We start from the raw sequence: 20,001 nt of genomic DNA, 5'->3' as shown, positions 1-20,001 counted from the left end.
TGGACCGGGATATACCGGGATGGGCACCGGGAGAGAGACTGGGATGGACCGGGATATACCGGGATGGGCACCGGGAGAGAGACTGGGATGGACCGGGATATACCGGGATGGGCACCGGGAGAGAGACTGGGATGGACCGGGATATACCGGGATGGGCACCGGGAGAGAGACTGGGATGGACCGGGATGTACCCCGATAGTGGCGGGGATAGATCAGGATGGGCACCGGGAGAGAGACTGGGATATGCCGTGATGGGCACCGGGAGAGAGGCTGGGGTGGACCGGGATATACTGGGATAGAGGCGGGGATAGATCAGTGTTGGCACCGAGATAAACCCGGGGATAGACCGGGATGCGCACTGGGGGACACCGGAATAGAGCGGGATGAGCACCAGAAAGGAGCGGGATAGAGCGTGGTTGGGGCTGCATGGGCACCGGGGATGCCCCGGTACGGCGGCGTGCACGGACACAGGCGGCGGGGCAGGACGAGTCACCGGGACACATGGGGATAGAGGCGCTGGGAGCACCCAGGAGATGCACTGAGGGTTCACTGGGACAAGAGGATCCCCCCCGGATTCCTGCAGGGCTAAAATCTCCCTCCAGCATGATTGGCAATTACCTCCATAGGAGCAGCCTCATCTTCTGCTGAAGGGCTCAGATTTGGATTCAAATTCTTTCCCGCTGCTACTTTTCTTTGTTATCAGCGTTTTATTCCCCTGCTTCCCTTGCTCTGCAGCGTCGGCATGAACAGGATCCGCATTCACGTGTTGCCGACGAGCCGGGGCCGCCTGACCCCGGTGCCGCGGCCTCAGGAGCCGCTGGCCTGCTCCTTCAGCCCCCGGCCCTGCTCCCAGCCCCGCCTGGAGGGGCAGGAATTCTGCATCAAGCACATCCTCGAGGACAGGAATGCTCCCTTCAAACAGTGCAGCTACGTGTCCACCAAGAACGGGAAGCGTTGTCCCAACGCTGCTCCCAAACCTGAGAAGAAGGATGGGTGAGTGGCTTTTCCTCCTGGTTTTCCAATTCTAAATTCTATGGAATTAAAACGGGGGGAGGTTTTATTCTTTGTCTTCCCTTTTGAAGGAATGACTGTGTCAGGGGGGATTTAGACTGGATTTTGGGAAAAGGTTCTTCCCCCAGTTGAGCAGCTCCTCAGGGCAGTGGTGACACTCACAGCCCTGCCAGAGCCCAAGGAGTGTTTGGATAATGCACCCAAGAACATGGTGGCATTTTGGGATGTCCTGTTTAAGGCCAGGAGTTGGACTTGATGATCCTTGTGTGTCCCTTTCAGGATACTCCATGATTCTTCTCTTTCAGCTGCTGCATTTGGGTTACCTCTGAGAAGCATCTCCTTTTTTCCAAAATGTTTTTAAGCTGGAGAAAGACTCCATGGAATTATTTGGGGACTGTGGGCTGTGCCCTGACCCAGCAGAAGGTGGCTGCAGCGCTCCAGGCCCTGCCCTGGATCTGTGTGTGCAGTCCCTCCCTCATCCCAGCACATCCTGTGCCAGGGGATAATCCCCAGAGCAGCCACTCAGATCCCTCTGGAGCTTTGGCCTGGTTGTGCTGCTCCTTCCCTTAGGCCTTTAAAATGCTCAAGGGGTGGAACAGTTGTGGATGATAGAGCACAGATTCCTGACTGGAGCATTGCTTCCAGGATTTACTGGGGTGTGGGCAGTGGTTGTCTCCACCCTGGTCCCTGTGCTAGAAAATGTGGGGAAGGCAGAGTCCAGTGAGGACATTTGGAAGGAGAAGAGCTCAAAAACTCACCCACCTCACTGTCTTTAACCAAAAGCTCTTTTTACTCCCCGCTGCTGGTGCCAGAGGCGATGTTGCCACAGTGGTGGGTGGGATCTCAGCATTCCCAGACTGGACCTGCTGTGAGAGATTCCAGGTGCCAGGTGCCTTGCTCAGGTGAAACCCTGCGTCCAGAGCTGCCTCCAGAGCTCAGGAAGCTTTTCCTGAACCCCCAGCTCAGGGAAAAAAAGTGGAGCAGTAGGAATAAGTCCAGAGATGAGCATGGAGCAGCTCTCTTAGAAGGAAAGGCTGAGAGAATTTGGATTGTTCTGGAGAAGAGAAGCTCAGAGGTGACCTAATTGTGGCTTTACAGTGTCTAAAGGAGCTGCAGGAAAGATAGATTATTTTCAAGGGGTGGAAGGGATGAATGGCTTCCCACTGCCAGGGGGCAGGCCCAGGTGGGATATTTGGACCAAATTTCTCCCTGTGAGGCTGGGGAGGCCTTGGAATGGATCTTCCAGAGAAGATGTGGCTGCTCCTGGATCCCTGGAAGTGTCCAAGGCCAGGTTGGACAGGGCTTGGAGCCACCTGGGGTAGTGGAAGGTGTTCCTGCTCATGGCAGAGGTGGAACTGGATGATCTTTACATTCCCAACCAATCCAAAGCATCCTGGGAGTCTGAAAATGCAGGAATGTGGAAAGTTTAGGAGCTATTCCAGGACTGGTGGCTGCTTCTTTGGAATGGCTGTGCTCATTTAAATGCCTTTAGAGGCCTCTTAAAAAGAGGATTTCCCCCCCACCCCCACTTTCTCTGGCACGAGGAAAACATGAAGATTTTAATCCCGGGATTATTGTGGCATTATCGTGCATTTAAACCAACATAGCTCAGAGCCTCAGGAATGCACTGAGGCAAAAGCAGAGCAGCAGGATCCAGGGGAGCTGCTCCTGTCAGTGTCCCCTCAGAATTTGGGTGCTCCTGAGGCTGCTGAGCTCTGCTGATGGAGGCAAACCTGGGCTGTGATTTGGTGTTTTGTAGCCACATTTCTCTTCACAGAGAAAAGCAAGGCCCAATTGTTCCCAAGAATATTTCTGGGATTCACATTCTCTGAACCTCAGAGGAAGGAAAAACAATTCTTACCGTTTGCTGTGCCTGTGTTTGTGCAAAAGTAGAATGCAACATGGAGATTGTTTACCCAAAGTGATGATGTTTTGTTTTGTTGGCATGTCAGGGCTGTGTGTGTGTGTGTGTTGTGACAGTCACGAGTTTCAGAATGTTGTGTGCAAGGTTGAGTGCTTGGCACATTCAGTTTAGATGTAATGTAAAATAGTACAGGATATTATAGTATAGAATATTTAAGTGTATATACTATATATAGCATCTACTATATATATAGTATACTATATATAGTATAACCCTATATATAATATATAGTGTATATATAGTATATACTATATATCATATACTACATATATAGTATACTGTATATAGAATATGAATATTTAGTATGTAGTATAGAATATTATAGTACATGTTTATATATATCATATGTAGTAATATATAGAATATATAATAGTATATGTGTATATATAGTGTATTATGGCATGTATATAGTATAGAATATTATAGTATATGTATATATATGTCTTATATAGTATAGTATATCTTATATATATCTTATATAGTATAGTATATTATAGTATAATATAATATAGTATATACTATACTATAATATTATAATATAGTATGATAAAGTAATTAATTAGCCTTCTGATATCGATGGAGTCCTCCTCATCATTCCTCCTTGGTTTAGATGTAATGTAATATAGTATAGTATAATATATATAGTGTGTGTATATATAGTATATACTATATATATAGTATACTATATATAGTATAACCCTATATATATAGTAAACCCCATATATATAATATATAGTATAATTATAGTATAGTATAATATATATAGTATATATAGTGCTATAAATATAATATATAGAATATAGTATATGTATATATATTGTAGTATGTAGTGTAGTATATATTATATATAGTGTAGTATACTATATATACTATATATATAGTATATACTACATTTATGTCATGTATATATAACATATATACATATATATAGTATATATAGTGTATATATACTCTATATATATAGTATATATATAGAGTATATACTACACTATAATATAGTATGGTATAATAAAGTAATTAATTAGCCTTCTGATATCAATGAAGTCCTCCTCATCATTCGTCCTCCATCATTCCTCCTCTTCATTCCTCCTCCTCAGCACAGCTATACTGTTTGGTGATGGTGGAGGGATTCCAGCAGCAGCAGCTGGGAGACCAGGCTGGGGAGGAGTGGGGTGCTCAAATCAGCTTTTACCTTCTTCCTACCCAAATTCCTGCACGATGCTGAGCCCTGCTTTGTCCCACAGCACCTCGTTCTGCGCGGAGCACGCCCGGCGCAACGCGCTGGCACTGCAGGCTCAGGTGAAGAAATCCAACCCCGGGCCCGTGGGTGAGACCCTGCTGTGCCAGCTGAGCTCCTATGCCCGGGCAGAGCTGGGCAGCCAGAGCGCCGAGAGCAGCCGCAGCGAGGCCAGCCGCATCCTGGGTGAGCTCTGAGCCCCTTGCCTTGAGCTTTTAGCCTCTGGTTTTTACAAATCCTGTGCGGGTACTTGTTGTTGGGTTTTCTGGGTCTGGATTGCAGGTACTTGAGACAGTAATTCGTGTTCAGACTCAAGTGTTTATTATTTCTTATCAGAAAAACAGCCTCACTGCTGTGAGTTCAGCAGCAAGGCACAAAATGGCCAACAGTCTCTTGTTCCAAGGTCTTTTAAGACTAAACTATCCAATTAAGAGCTGACACCTAGATTTTGCCTTTTAACCCAAGAACTGATCCCCTTTTGATACCTGGATTATTTTCCCTTTTAACCCAAGAACTGATCCCAAAGAACTGATCCCCTTTTGGCACCTGGATTATTTCCCCTTTTAACCCAAGAACTGATCCCAAAGAGCCCCCAATGCTGACTGGAATTCTGTGGTTCCTGGGAGGGCTGAGGCATCATTCCCAGTGTGTTCTGGAATTCTGTGGTTCCTGGGAGGGCTGAAGCATCATTCCCAGTGTGTTTTGGTTGTTCTGGTTGTTCCAAACTGGGAGGTTTCCTGTTGTTTCCTGCTCCATGTCCCTCACTCAGAGTTTTGGGGTGGAAAATTCCCTCTGTTCATGAGGCAGAGCCTGCTCAGCTCCATGGGGCTGAGCTCCAGGGTGTCCCTGGCCATCCTGGGATGGGGCTGAGCTCCAGGGTGTCCCTGGCCATCCTGGGGTGTGGGACAGTGTCCCGTCACTCTGCTGCTGTGTCTTGCAGACGAGGACAGCTGGAGTGACTGCGAGCAGGACCCTGTCACCGTGGAACAGACGTGGCGTGGGGACCCTGACAGTGAAGCTGACAGCATCGACAGCGACCAGGAAGATCCCCTCAAGTAGGCTGGGGGAGTAGTTAAATTTATATTTTGGGAGGGCTCAGCCTGGAACCCAGACTCTTGAGAAAAAACCCACGGGATCCCCAGACCCTTCAGGGATCAGCCCTGAGAGACCCTCACATCCTTTAGGGTCTCATCCCTGAGGGACCCCCAGACTCTTGAGCAGAAAAAAAACATGGGATCCTCAGACCCTTCAGGGATGAACCCTGAGGCGCCTCCACACCCTTTGGTGGTTTATTCCTGCAGGACCCCCAGACTCTTCAGCAGCCCCAGACCCTTCAGGGATCAACCCTCAGGGACCCCCACACCCTTTGGGGGGATCAGTCTCCAGGAACCCCCCCAAACAGACCCTATTTCCCTGGGTTTTCCAGGCATGCTGGTGTGTACACAGCTGAGGAGGTGGCTCTGATCATGAGGGAGAAGCTGATCCGCCTCCAGTCCCTCTACATCGACCAGTTCAAGCGGCTCCAGCACCTCCTGAAGGAGAAGAAACGCCGTTTCCTGCACAGCAGGAAGGGAGAGCACGAGGCCATCGGTGAGCCCAGACCTCCTGCCTGAGGGCGGGCACAGAAATCTGCTAAAAATGGGGGATTTGGGCCTTTCTAGAGGCAGATTTCAGAGCAGGGTAAGGGGAGGGTTCCACACTCAGTGTTTCATTGAGGAGATGGGGAAGTGGATGGAGCACAAGGAGAAGGATCTGGAGAACTGGGATGGGGCTGAGCCTGGAGAAAAGGGAGCTCAGGTGGGACCATCTCACTCTGTAACTCCCTGACAGGAGAGTGCAGCCAGATGGGGGTCAGGTATCGACGATATTGATGGAGTCCTCCTCATCATTCCTCCTTTGTTTAGATGTATTGTAATATAGTACATCTATAATAATAATGTATAGTATAATATAGTGTACTATACTATACTATATAATGTACTATATAATGTATAGTATATAGTGTATATATAGTACTATATATAGTACATAGAATATATAAAGTATAGAATATTATATGGTATACTATATATAGTATGTACTATATATAGTATATACTATATATATAGTATACTACATATAGTATAACCCTATACATATATAATTATAGTATAATTATAGTATAGTATTATATATAGTGTATATATAGTACCATATATATAGTATATAGAATGTATAGAATATAATAGTACGTGTGTATATATATAATATATATAGTATATAGTATAGTATATTATAGTATAATATAGTATGTGCTATACTATATATATAATCTATATACTATATATAGGTACTGTATATATAGATACTATACTCTATATATACTATATATAGTATATATATAGTATATACTATATATAGTATATATATAGTATATACTATATATAGTATATATATAGTATATACTATATATAGTATATATATAGTATATACTATATATAGTATTTACTATATATAGTATATATATAGTATATACTATATATAGTATATATAAATATATATAGTAAATATAATATATATAGTATAGAATATCATTGTATATGTATATAATATAGTATATGTATGTAATATAATATTCTATACTATATACTATATATATTATATGCATATACTATGATATTCTATACTATATATAATATATATAGTATAGAATATCATAGTATATGCATATAATATATAGAATATCATAGTATATGCATATAATATATATAGTATATAGTATAGTATATTATAGTGTAATACAGTATATGCTATACTATAATACTATAAATAGTGTAATATATCTGCTCCCACGGAACAACAAGACAAAAGGAGACAAAAGGAAATGGCCTCAAACTATGCCAGGGGAAGTTTGAGGTGGGCATCAAGAGGATTTCTGTATGGAAAAGGTGGTCAGGCATTGGAAATGCCCAGGGAGGTGTTCGGTGAACAGCTGGACATTGCACTCAGTGCTCTGATCTGCTTGGCAAGGTGGGGATCAGTCACAGGTTGGACTCTGATCCCGGAGAGCTCTCCCAGCCTGAGTGATTCCATGATTCTGTGCTGGTCCTGTGCCCAGAGATCCCTATCACTGCAGTTCCAAAGCTTGTGCATTTCTTTGCTCTTCAGAGCTTGCAGCGTTGGCAGGAAATGAGCTATAATGGTAATTCTGAGACAAAAGTGCTTATTTTGTACTGGGATTTCCTGTTTTTTCCTTTTACGAACAAAAAATATTCATCCATAAGGCCCTTGGTGTGTGGACAGGAGCTGGTTCCAGTAACACCAGTGCTGCTGTACTGGCTTATTCCTCCTTAGCAGCTTTCCCTCTGCCTCTGCTGGCATTCTGTCTGTGCAGAGCGTGCTTTTGAAAGCAGGAATTCCCAGTTCAACAGAGGCAAAACCGAGTTGTGTAACCGATCCAAAGTATTGCAGAGCAAAGGGCTCTTTTTTTCCAGCATCATCCTTTAATAGCTCATCCTGGAAAACGCCATAATTCAGCTCAGGCTCAAGTAAAAATAACCAGGAGTTTGGTACATACCAATTTTGCAGAACTCTTTTTAGCAAATGAGGCAGAGAAAAGCAGATCCTGAGCGTTGCCCTGTAATTACACCAGGAATGCTGGCAGGAAGCTTCCAGAACTCGCACAGGAGTGCCCTGGAATTTGACAAATTTCTATTCTGCTGAAATCACAGTGCACAGGAGCGGCTTGAATTATTTTTAAAGGAGATTTTAAAAATACTCTGTGGGTTCCTGGTGGTCCAGGAGAGGTCAGGATGAATTTTGGGACGGAACCTGCACCGCCAGGCGTCACCCAAAGCTGGTGCTGCGGATGGAGCCCTCAAATCCCCCAAATCCAGGCAGATTTCCTGACTTTTCCTTTATTCCTGCAGGGAGCAGCCTCCTGACAGGGCCAGAGGGGCTGATGGCCAAGGAGAGGGAGAACCTGAAGAGGCTCAAGTGCCTCCGGCGTTACCGGCAGCGCTACGGCGTGGAGGCTCTGCTGCACCGGCAGCTCCGCGAGCGCCGCGTCCTGGCCACCGACGGCGCGGCCCAGCAGGTCCGTGGGGACGTCCTGGAGGGCTCTGTCCTCTCCTGTCGTTCTGGGAGTGACCCCAGGCTCTGGCAGATTGTCCCATGGAACGCCCTTCCTGCAAGGGTGCCGCTCTGCTGGGGTTGGAGAAGCTTCTGGGGTTGGAGATTCTGGATCTGTGGTAGCTCCTGTCCTTCCTACAAGGCTCTTGTAGCTCCTGTAGGAGCTCTTGGGTTTGGAGAAGCAGCTCCTGGGATTGTTGTGGGAGCTCTTGGGTTTGGAGAAGCAGCTCCTGGGATTGTTGTGGGAGCTCTTGGGTTTGGAGAAGCAGCTCCTGGGATTGTTGTGGGAGCTCTTGGGTTTGGAGAAGCAGCTCCTGGGATTGTTGTGGGAGCTCTTGGGTTTGGAGAAGCAGCTCCTGGGATTGTTGTGGGAGCTCTTGGGTTTGGAGAAGCAGCTCCTGGGATTGTTGTGGGAGCTCTTGGGTTTGGAGAAGCAGCTCCTGGGATTGTTGTGGGAGCTCTTGGGTTTGGAGAAGCAGCTCCTGGGATTGTTGTGGGAGCTCTTGGGTTTGGAGAAGCAGCTCCTGGGATTGTTGTGGGAGCTCTTGGGTTTGGAGAAGCAGCTCCTGGGATTGTTGTGGGAGCTCTTGGGTTTGGAGAAGCAGCTCCTGGGATTGTTGTGGGAGCTCTTGGGTTTGGAGAAGCTCCTGGGGTTGTTGTGGAGAAGCTCCTGGGGTTGTTGAGGTTTGTGGGAGCTTCTAGATCTGTGGTAGCTCCTGTGTGTGCAAGAGCTCTGAGGTCTGTGGGAGCTCTTGGTGTCCACACCTTGAATGCTGGGGTCGGTTTTGGGCTCCTTGCAGCAAGAAAGATTTTGAGGGTCAAATCCAGAGAAGGGAAAGGGACTGGAGCACAAGAAGGGTCTGGAAAACTCCTGAGGAATGAAGGAGCTGGGGGAGCTCATCCTGGAGAAAAGAGAGCTCAGGGTGTTTGGAGGCTTGAGGATTTTTGGGAGCTCACAGGTTGTGGAAGATCATGGGTTATGGAAGATCATGGGTTTGTCAAGGCTCTCAGGTTTTTGGGAGCTCCTGGGTCTGTAGGAGCTCATGGGTTATGGGACCTCATGGGTTTGTCAAGGTTCTCAGGGTTTTTGGGGGCTCCTGGGTGTGTAGGAGCTCCTGGGTTATGGAAGATCATGGGTTTGTCAAGGCTCTCAGGTTTTTGGGAGCTCCTGGGTCTGTAGGAGCTCATGGGTTATGGGACCTCATGGGTTTGTCAAGGCTCTCAGGGTTTTTGGGATCTCTTGGGTCTCTGGGAGCTCCTGCCTCTGAGTGAGTCCATTCCAGTGCCTAAAAGAGGCTCAATAAAAAAAGAGTGGGAGTTTTAAATAGGCATCCAGTGACAGGACAAGAGGAAATGGTTTTAAACTAAGACATGAGAGGTTTAGATGGGATATTGGGAACAAATTCCTCCCTGTGAGGGTGGGGAGGCCCTGGAATGGATTTCCCAGAGCAGCTGTGGCTGCCCTATTCCTCAAGTGCTCAAGACCGGGTTGGATGTGGCTTAGAGCAGCTTGGGACAGTGGAATGTGTCCTTGCTGTGGGAAAAGGAGCTTTAAGGTGTCTCCCAACCCAAACCATTCCATGATTTCAGGCTCACACCACCCGCTCCAGCCAGCGCTGCTTGGCCTTTGTGGACGATGTGCGATGCTCCAACCCATCCCTGCCGCTGACCCGGCACTGCCTCACACGTATCCTTTGATCCCAACCTCTCCCTGGGTGTTTTGCAGCAGTTTTCCCCCTGGCTGTGCCTCTTTTCTCCCTCCCTGGCCCTGAATCAAGGCCCTCGGTTTGCTGTAGCCGTTGGTTTCAAGCAGGAGCCCAGAGGAAATGTCTCCCCTGTCTGTTGGTGCTCCCATCCCATGGATCAGCCAATTCGTGTGGGAGCAACAAAAGTTTGGGCTGGGCTGGTCCCAGGGGTGCTCCTGTCGAGGTCTCCTGGATCCAGAGCACCCAAAAATCCCAAAGTGGGAATTTCACTTGGAAACAGAGAATCCAGGCAGGCCTGAGCTGAGGGGATGTGCATGGATCCCCTCCAGGGATGGGGATTCCACCTCCTTGAGCAGCTCTTCCAATGTCTGACCACCCTTTCCACGTAAGAAATTCCTCCTGATGAATTCAGAAATCCCTGATGAGCTCAGAAATTCCTTCTGATGTGTTCAGAAATCCCTGATGAGCTCAGAAATCCTCCTGATGAATTCAGAAATCCCTGATGAGTTCAGAAATCCTCCTGATGAATTCAGAAATCCTCCTGGTGAGTTCAGAAATTCCTCCTGATGAATTCAGAAATTCTCCTGATAAATTCAGAAATTCCTCCTGATTAATTCAGAAATTCCTCCTGATGTGTTCAGAAATCCTCCTGATGAGTTCAGAAATCCATGATGAATTCAGAAATCCATGATGAATTCAGAAATTCCTCCTGAGGAATTCAGAAATCCATGATGAATTCAGAAATTCCTCCTGATGAATTCAGAAATTCCTCCTGATGAGCTCAGAAATCCCTGATGAGCTCAGAAATTCCTCCTGATGAATTCAGAAATCCTCCTGATGAATTCAGAAATCCCTGATAAGCCCAAAAATTCCTCCTGATGAATTAAGAAATTCCTGATGAATTCAGAAATCCTCCTGGTGAGTTCAGAAATCCTCCTGATGAATTCAGAAATCCTCCTGGTGAGTTCAGAAATTCCTCCTGATGAATTCAGAAATCCCTGATAAGCTCAAAAATTCCTCCTGATCAATTCAGAAATCCTCCTGATGAATATATGGGATCAAGGATTCCCCAGTATGGGATGACCCCAAATACGGAATCAAGGATTCCCCAGCTCAGGGATGACCTCCAATATGAGATCAAGGATTCCCCAATATGGGGTCAAGGATCCCCCAATATGAGATCAAGGATTCCCCAATATGGGATCAAGGATTCCCCAATATGGGATCAAGGATCCCCCAATATGAGATCAAGGATTCCCCAATATGGGATCAAGGATCCCCCAATATGGGATCACCCCCAAATATGGGATTAAGGATCCCCCGATATGGGATCAAGGATTCCCCAATATGGGATCGAGGATTCCCCAATATGGGATCAAGGATTCCCCAGCTCAGGGATTTGTGGGAGGTGCTGGGTTTGTGTGAGCTCTTGGGGTTATCAGAGTTCCTGTGTCTTTTGGAACTCTGGGTTTGTGGGAATTGCTGGGTTTGTGAGAGCTCCTGGGTCTGCAGGAGCTCCTGAGTTTTTGGGACCTCTTGGGTCTTGAAGAGTTTTCAGATTTCTTGGGAAATTCTGCATTTTTTAGAGCCCTTGGGGTTTTTTTTCCCTGGAGTTCTCATACTTCCCCAGCCCTATGCAGGGAGCAGGAGCTGGAAGCTGCCTTTGTTTCTCTCTAACCACCACAGACCTCAAAATAAAACCAGGAGAAATCCCATAAAACAGCCAGAGAAGCTGCTGCTGGCAGCTGGTGCTCCGGGGAGGGAGGGAAGAGCTGGGTCTGCCTCTCAGTGACACAAACAAGCTTTTCCTGGGGCAGCTGATAACATCTGATAACATCTGTGGCTTTTCTGGGGCTCTGTTTGTTTCCAGGAGCTGGATTGTTTGTGACAGGGCATTAAAGGGATGGGGGAAAGCTGGGAGGTTCCAGATGGAGCCTGGGGTTTTTGTCCTCTTGGCAATCTGTGCTTTTGGCTACCAGTAAAGTCAGTGCTGGAGCTGGGAGTTGCTCCAGGAGATGAAAATCTGATTTCCCCACTCCCTGTTCCCTCACCACATCTTCCCTTGGGTGTCCCAGGTCCTTTTCTCTTGGTGGGCTCTGACTTTGCTGCCAGCCCGGATTCTGGCTCCCCACAGCCTGCCAGGAAGTGAATTCCTGAGAAATCCTTGGAGAAGGGAGGAGAGGAGGGAGGGGTGAATCTCAAACCCAGCCAGCTTTAAGAAACTGGCTTAAATTTGGTGTCTTTTCCCAATTTTATGTGGATTTGGGATTTTTTTTTCCCCCCCCCTCCCACACTGCTGTGTGAGGAAATTGCAGTTGGGATGATCCTGGTTGGAAGGGGATGGAAGAGGAGGAAAGGGTTGGAAGAAAAGGATGGGGATCAGAAAAGGAGAAAGAGAAATGGAAGAGGAGGAAGGAACAGGAAGAAAAGGTTGGAAGAAGTGAATAGGGATTGAAAAAGGAAAGGATGAAAAGGATGGGGATCAGAAAAGGAGAAAGGGATGGAAGAGAAAGAGGTTGGAAGAAAAGGATGGGGATCAGAAGAGGAGAAAGGGATGGAAAAAGAGGATGGGATGGGAAGAAAATGTTGGAAGAAGTGAATGGGGGTTCAAAAAGAGGAAGGGGTGAAAAGGGTGGGGATCAGAAAAGGAGAAAGAGAAATGGGAGAGGAGGAAGGGATGGGAAGAAAAGGTTGGAAGAAGTGAATGGGGGTTGAAAAAAAGGAAAGGATGAAAAGGATGGGGATCAGAAAAGGAAAAAAAATGGAAGAAGAGGAAGGGATGGGAAGAAAAGATTGGAAGAAGTGAATGGGGGTTCAAAAAGAGGAAGAAAAGGATCAGGATCAGAAGAGGAGAAAGGGATGGAAAAAGAGGAAGAAATAGGAATAAAATGTTGGGAGAAGTGAATGGGGGTTGAAAAAGAGGAAGGTTGGAAGAAAAGGATGGGGATCAGAAGAGGAGAAAAGGATGGAAGAGGAGGAAAGGGTTGGAAGAAAAGGTTGGAAGAAGTGAATTGGGGTTGAACAAGAGGAAGGGGTGGGAAGAAGAGAAAGATTAAAAGAGGAGAAAAAGGAGGAGTGGAGTCAGAAGAGGAGGATGGGATGAGAATAGGGCTTGGAAGAAGAGGATGGGTGTGGGAAGAGGAAGAAGGGGTTGGGAGGTGATGGGTTCAGAGCAGGCTGGGTTCTCATCTGTAGCTCCTTTGCCTCTGGATCACTGTGCAAGTGTGATGCAATTGAAGCAGAGTTTCTGTTTGGGATTAAAGGCAGGAAATCCCATTTACACCTCTGGCAGGAACAGGTTTTCCACTGGGAAGGAAAACGCAACGAGAAAATAGAAACAGCATAAGTAAAACGCTGGCTGTGGGAGAGGCATTGTGTGTGCTGGGATCTCCCTGCCCCTGGGGCTGGAGCTGCTCATTTCCCATGGATTTCTGCAAACAAAAGTTAATCCTGAGCCTTTGTGCCACCCAGCTGAGAATCTGAGTGGTTTCCAGGGATCCAGCCACATCTGCCAGCCCCCATGGTGGGGGGTTGTGGCTGTTGTCCCAGTTTTCCATCGTGGAAATGGTGTCACCCACATCCCTGGGCATTGGGGTGCAGCTCTGGCATCTGCATTCCTGATCTGGGGGAAATTGGGAGGGTTTAACACCATTTGTGGGGGAATTGGGAGCATTTCTCAGCGTTTATCCCTCTGGATCCCCCAGTATGGGATCAAGGATTCCTCAGCTCAGGGATAACCCCCAAATAAGGGATTGAGCATCCCCCAGCTCAGGGATAACCCCAAAATGGGATCAAGGATCCCTCAGCTCAGGGATGAGCCCCAATAGGAGATTAAGGATCCCTAAATATGGGATTAAAGATTCCCCAATATGGGATCCAGGATCCCCAAATATGGGATTAAGGATTCCCCAATATGGGATGACCCCCAGTATGGGATCAAGGATTCCTCAGCTCAGAGATGACCCCCAAATAAGAGATTAAGGATCCCCCAGCTCAGGGATAACCCCAAAATGGGATCAAGGATCCCTCAGCTCAGGGATGAGCCCCAATATGGGATCCAGGATCCCCAAATATGGGATCAAGGGTCCCCCAGCTCAGGGATCACCCCCAAATGGGATCAAGGATCCCCAAATATGGGATTAAAGATTCCCCAATATGGGATCAAGGATTCCCCAGCTTGGGGATGACCCCCAAATATGGGATTAAGGATTCTTCAGCTCAGGGATCACCCCCAAATAGGGGATTAAGGATCCCCCAACTCAGAGATGAGCTCCAGTATGGGATTAAGGATGTTTCAGCTCAGGGATGAGTCCCAGTATGGGATCAGGGATTCCCCAGCTCAGGAATGACCCCCAAATAAGGAATCAAGGATTCCCCAATATGGCATGACTCCCAATATGGGATCAGGGATTCCCCAGCTCAGGGATGACCCCCAAATATGGGATCAGGGATTCCCCAATATGGGATGACTCCTAATATGAGATCAAAAATTCCCCAGCTCAGGGATGACCCCCAAATATGGGATCAGGGATCCCCCAGCTCAGGAATGACCCTCAATATGAGATGACCTCAAATGTGGGATCAAGGATTCCCCAGCTCGGGATGACCCCCAATATGGGATCAAGGATTCCCCAATATGGCATGACTCCCAATGTGGGATCAAGGATTCCCCAGTATGGGATCACCCCAATTCTCTGCCTGTACCTCTGCTGCTTTCCTTGACCTCCTGTTCCCAGATATCTGCCAGGATACCAACCAGACCCTTTTCAAGCCTTGCCAGGGCTCTGAGGAGGTTCCCTGCAACAAGCCCGTGCCCGTGAGCCTGTCAGAGGAGCCCTGCTGCCCCCTGCACCTGCGGCTGCCCCCCCAGATGTACGTGCCAGAGCAGGTGCTGGCTGTGCCCCAGGAGCTGGGGGCAGCCCCCACGGAGCTGTACCTGAGTGCGGCCGAGCTGCAGCCCACCGAGAGCTTGCCCCTGGAATTCAGTGATGTAAGTGGCAAAGCTGGGAGTGCTTTCCAGGTCCCCCCTGCGGTGGGAGAGGAGGTTCTTCCAACCCTTTCTTCCCATCCCTTTCCTCTTCTTGCATTTCTCTTTCTCCCCTTCTGATCCCCATCCTTTTCTTCCCACCCCTTCCTGGTTTTGAACCCCCATTCACTGCTTCCAACCCTTTCCTCCTCTTCCACCTGAGAGCCCACCTGGGATGGGAGAGGACGTTCTTCCAGCCTTTCCTTCCCACCCCTTCCTCTTTTTGAACCCCCGTTCACTTCTTCCAACCTTTTCTTCCCATCCTTTCCTCCTCTTCCGTTTCTCTTTCTCCTTTTCTCATCCCCATCCTTTTATTCCAACCTACCTCTCTTTTTCAACCTCTTTCAATCTCTTTCTCTTCTTTTCACCCCTTCCTCTTTTTCAACCTCCATTCACTTCTCCCAACTTTTTCTTCCAACTCTTTCCTCTTCTTCCATCCCTTTCTCCCTTTCTGACCCCCATCTTTTTCTTCCCACCCCTTCCTTTTTTCAATCCCCATTCACTTCTTCCAACCTTTTCTTCCCATCCTTTCCTCCTCTTCCATTTCTCTTTCTCCTTTTCTTCCCACCCCTTCCTGTTTTTCAACCTCTTTCAATCTCTTTCTCTTCTTTTCACCCTTTCCTCTTTTTAAACCCCAATTCACTTCTTCCAAACTTTTCTTCCTATTCCTTCCTCCTCTTCCATCCTTTTCTCTTTTTCTGACCCCCATCTTTTTCTTCCAACCCCTTCCTCTTTTTCAATCCCCATTCACTTCTTCCAAACTTTTCTTCCCATCCCTCCCTCCTCTTCCATTTCTCTCTGATCCCCATCCTTTCCTTCCCACCCCTTCCTCTTTTTCAACCTCTTTCAATCTCTTCATGGTTCTTCCAGAGAAGATGTGGCTGCTCCTGGATCCCTGGAAGTGTCCAAGGCCAGGTTGGACAGGGCTTGGAGCCACCTGGGGTAGTGGAAGGTGTTCCTGCTCATGGCAGAGGTGGAACTGGATGATCTTTACATTCCCAACCAATCCAAAGCATCCTGGGAGTCTGAAAATGCAGGAATGTGGAAAGTTTAGGAGCTATTCCAGGACTGGTGGCTGCTTCTTTGGAATGGCTGTGCTCATTTAAATGCCTTTAGAGGCCTCTTAAAAAGAGGATTTCCCCCCCACCCCCACTTTCTCTGGCACGAGGAAAACATGAAGATTTTAATCCCCGGATTATTGTGGCATTATTGTGCATTTAAACCAACACAGCTCAGAGCCTCAGGAATGCACTGAGGCAAAAGCAGAGCAGCAGGATCCAGGGGAGCTGCTCCTGTCAGTGTCCCCTCAGAGTTTGGGTGCTCCTGAGCTCTGCTGTTGGAGGCAAACCTTGGATCTCCTTTGGAATTTGGTGATGGAGAAGGGAATTCCAACAGCAGGAGCTGGGTCAGATCAGATCCCAGCCCCTTTCTGTGCAAACACGAGGTGATTTTTTGGGGTTAGAAAGGAAAAACAAGACTGATTTCCCTCATCCTGTCCTTTGAGAGGGTTCTGAGCTCCCTCTGGAGTGCTGCAGATTCATGGAAGCTCCTGAGGGCATCTGTGTTGTGTCTCACCTCGTGCCGGGCTGGGGAGGCGCCGCTCCTGAGTCACGGGGATGTCACCCTCGTGTCAAACCCCCTTTGGAGCCAAAACAGATCCCAGCCTCTCACAGATCCCAGCCTCTCCTGAATCCCAGCTTTTCCTGAATCCCAGTTTCTGCTGAATCCCAACTTCTCACAAATCCCACCCTCTCCTGAATCCCAGCTTTTCCTGAATCCCAGCTTCTGCTGAATCCCAACCTCTCACAAATCCCAGCTTTTCCTGAATCCCAGTTTCTGCTGAATCCCAACTTCTCACAAATCCCACCCTCTCCTGAATCCCAGCTTTTCCTGAATCCCAGCCTCTCACAAATCCCAGTTTCTCACAAATCCCAGCCTCTCCTGAATCCTGAATGTGTGTGACATCCCAGGAGAGGGTGGGGATGTTCCAGATGTCCCCTGGAATGTATGTGACATCCTGGGGATGGTGGGGATGTTCCAGGTGTCCCCTGGAGTGTGTGTGACATCCAGGAGATGGGGGACTGCTCTGGGGGTCCCCATGAATGTGTGTGACATCCTGGAGAGCAGGGATTGCTCTGGGGGTTCCCAGGTGTGTGTGTATGACATCCTCGATTGCTCTGGGGGGTCCCGTGGAGTGTGTGTGACATCCTGGAGAGAGTGGGGATGTTCCAGGGGTCCCCAGGAATGTGTGTGACATCCAGGAGATGGGGGACTGATCTGGGGGTCCCCTGAAGTGTGTGTGTGACATCCTGGAGAGAGTGGGGATGTCCCAAGTGTCCCCTGAAATGTGTGTGACATCCTGGAGAGCAAGGACTGATCTGGGGGTCCCCATGAATGTGTGTGACATCCTGGATGGCTCTGGGGGTCCCCAGAAAGGTGTGATTGGACCCTGTCAGAGCCATTGCAGGTGCTGGAGGGACACTTTGGGGACAGCACATGGCGCTGGCCTCCAGCTGGTGTGTCCCTCAGCAGTGCCAGCCGGGATCATGGCATTGCAGGAGGAGGAGGGGGTTCCTGGGGTGTGTTCCTGCCCAGGCACCCCCTTGGCATGGTTCCCACTCCTCCTCCTCCTCCTCCCTGCCTTCCTCCTCCCTTTCCTGCCACTCCAGAGCCTCCTCAGCCCCCTCCTCCTGTTGAGCTGTGTTTTCCCTGCCAGGACCTGGACGTGGTGGGCGATGGGATGCAGTGCCCCCCGTCCCCTCTGCTCTTTGACCCTTCTGTGAGCCTGGATCCATCCCTGAGGGACATGGCCGAGGCTCCCATCGACATCCTGGCCCTGGAGGAGCCCGACAGGGGCAGCTCCTGCACCCCCCTGATCCCTGCAGCCCAGGGCTCTGCCCAGGTATGGCCGGGTGGGACTGATCCCCCCACCTTGGGATGGGTTCTTCTCTTCCCTCCTCTTCCTCCCACTCAGCAGCTCCAGAGCCTGGGTGTGCCCGTGGTCTGGGTGGCATCAGGAGTGCCAGGGTGGCGGTGGCAGCCCCTGAGGTGGCTCTGTGGGTGGCACCCTCGTCCTGGGGATGTCTGGGACAATGGGGATGTCTGGGATGCCCTTGGAACCTCTTAATCCCAGCTTGGGGGGGTTTAAAGGAGTTGTTTCCCAGCCCAGGGGTTCTCCTTTCTTCCTTGGAGTCTTAGTTTTCATTTTCACTGGGATAACTGAAATTTGTTCCTGTTTAGAGCCTGGGGCTTTTTTGGGGTGTCCTTACAGGGGCAGGTGATGTCACCCAGATGTCACCCACTGTCCTGTCATGGCTCCAAGTTTTGGGGTGAGGGGGACACATCCCAGGGACTCTCCTTTTTTCCTTGGAGTTACTTTTCACTGGGATAACTGAAATTTGTTCCTGTTTAGAACCTGCGGCTTCTTTGGGGTGGGTTAATTTTCACTGGGATAACTGAAATTTCTCATTCTGTCTGGAACTTGGGGCTTCTTTGGGGTGTCCCCACAGGCACAGGGGATGTCACCCACTGTCCTGTCATGGTGTAAAAGCCAGGTTTTGGGGTGGGGAGGGGCTCTGACTGAAGACCCCCAGTTTTTCTGTAGCTGTTGGTTTCAAGCAGGAGCCCAGAGCAAAATCCCTCCCGGTCTGTTGGTGCTCCCACCCCGTGGAGTTCCCAGTTCGTGTGGGAGTGACACTGCCCGCCCCAGGCTGGCTCCCAGCACCCCCTGCCACGTCCCTGTGCTGTCCCAGCAGTTTCACCTCCCTTTGCCCTGTGCTGTCCCAGCAGTGTCACCTCCCTTTGCAGCCCCAGGAGCAGCAGCAGCCACAGGGAACGGCCTCGACCAGCCCAGCCAAGGGAGCCAACGGGAGCCTGGAGCCGGGAGCTGTGGGCTGAGCCCGGTGTGGGACCCTCAGCGTGGGACCTGGGGGGGCTGGAGAGCTGCTCCAGTGCCAGGAGGAGCTGCAGCTCCAGCTCTGCTGATTCTGCAACCACAGAAACCCCAAAAACCCCAGGATGGGGCTCCAGAGCCTCCCAACATCTGTGGGGATGGAATGGCCACGGGAGGGAAATCACCAAATTCTGGGGGACACCTGGAGGACCTGGGGGGGCTGGAGAGCTGCTCCAGTGCCAGGAGGAGCTGCTGTGCTGATTCTGCAGCCACAGAAACCCCAAAAACCCCATCCAGACCTTCCTGTCCTCTGTGGGGATGGAGCTGGGGACAGAAATCACCAAATTCTGGGGGACCCTCACCGTGGGACCTGGGTGGTTTTGAGACCTTCTCCAGTGTCAGGATGAGCTGCAGCTCCGGATCTGCTGATTCTGCAGCCACAGAAACCCCAAAAACCCCAGGATGGGGCTCCAGACCTTCCTGTCCTCCATGGGGATGGAATGGCCACGGGAGGGAAATCCCCAAATTCTGGGGAACAGAAATCCCCAAATACTGGGGAACTGAAATCCCCAAATTCTGGGGAACTGAAATCCCCAAATTCTGGGGGTCTCTGCCACACCCTGGCGGGTGGGTGTGCTGATGTGGCCCTGTGAGGTTTTGGGGGGACAGAGGTTCCATTCTGTGGGTGTCCCCCCCATAATAAAGCGATGGAGGTGGGTGCTCGGTGTCCTTGTGTCGTGATGAGCCCGGGATTTGGGGTGTTTGGGGTTCCCTAGGGATGTTTGGGGTGTCCTGGGGGGTGTTTGGGGCTGGTTGGGGTGTCCTGGGGGATGTTTGGGGGTGTCCTGGGGTTTTTGGGGTTCTCTGAGGTGTTTGGGGTGCCCTTGGGGGGTCTCGGTGTCCTGAGCAGGGTGTTTGGGGCTGGTTGGGGTTCCCTGTGGGATGTTTGGGGTGTCCTGGGGTGTTTGGGGTTCCCTGAGGGGTGTTTGGGGTTCCCTGAGGGGTGTTTGGGGTTCACTGAGGGGTGTTTGGGGTTCCCTGGGGGGGTCTCGGTGTCCCCGGTCCCGGACCCCGCTGCTGTCAGACCCGACCGCT

General features: G+C 49.5%; 1 protein-coding gene and 2 non-coding genes across 3 annotated transcripts; all 3 read left to right on the top strand.

Moving 5' to 3' along the window:
- Positions 1–400: 400 nt before the first annotated feature.
- On the top strand, positions 401–19,624 carry KANSL2 (KAT8 regulatory NSL complex subunit 2). Its single transcript, XM_031064555.1, has 9 exons — positions 401–993; positions 4,180–4,358; positions 5,113–5,227; positions 5,599–5,762; positions 8,081–8,247; positions 9,873–9,969; positions 14,725–14,978; positions 17,731–17,916; positions 18,822–19,624. The coding sequence occupies exons 1-9, from the start codon at positions 743–745 to the stop codon at positions 18,909–18,911; spliced, it is 1,503 nt and encodes a 500-aa protein (XP_030920415.1). The 5' UTR covers positions 401–742; the 3' UTR covers positions 18,912–19,624.
- LOC115948902 lies at positions 10,045–10,173 on the top strand. Its single transcript, XR_004082662.1, has one exon. It is a non-coding gene; the product is annotated as a small nucleolar RNA SNORA2/SNORA34 family (small nucleolar RNA).
- On the top strand, positions 18,584–18,713 carry LOC115948903. Its single transcript, XR_004082663.1, has one exon. It is a non-coding gene; the product is annotated as a small nucleolar RNA SNORA2/SNORA34 family (small nucleolar RNA).
- Positions 19,625–20,001: the final 377 nt, after the last annotated feature.

Source organism: Geospiza fortis, unplaced genomic scaffold (assembly GCF_000277835.1).
Source record: "Geospiza fortis unplaced genomic scaffold, GeoFor_1.0 scaffold599, whole genome shotgun sequence".
NCBI classification, from domain to species: Eukaryota; Metazoa; Chordata; class Aves; order Passeriformes; family Thraupidae; genus Geospiza; species Geospiza fortis.
This window is presented reverse-complemented; position numbering and strand designations above follow the sequence as displayed.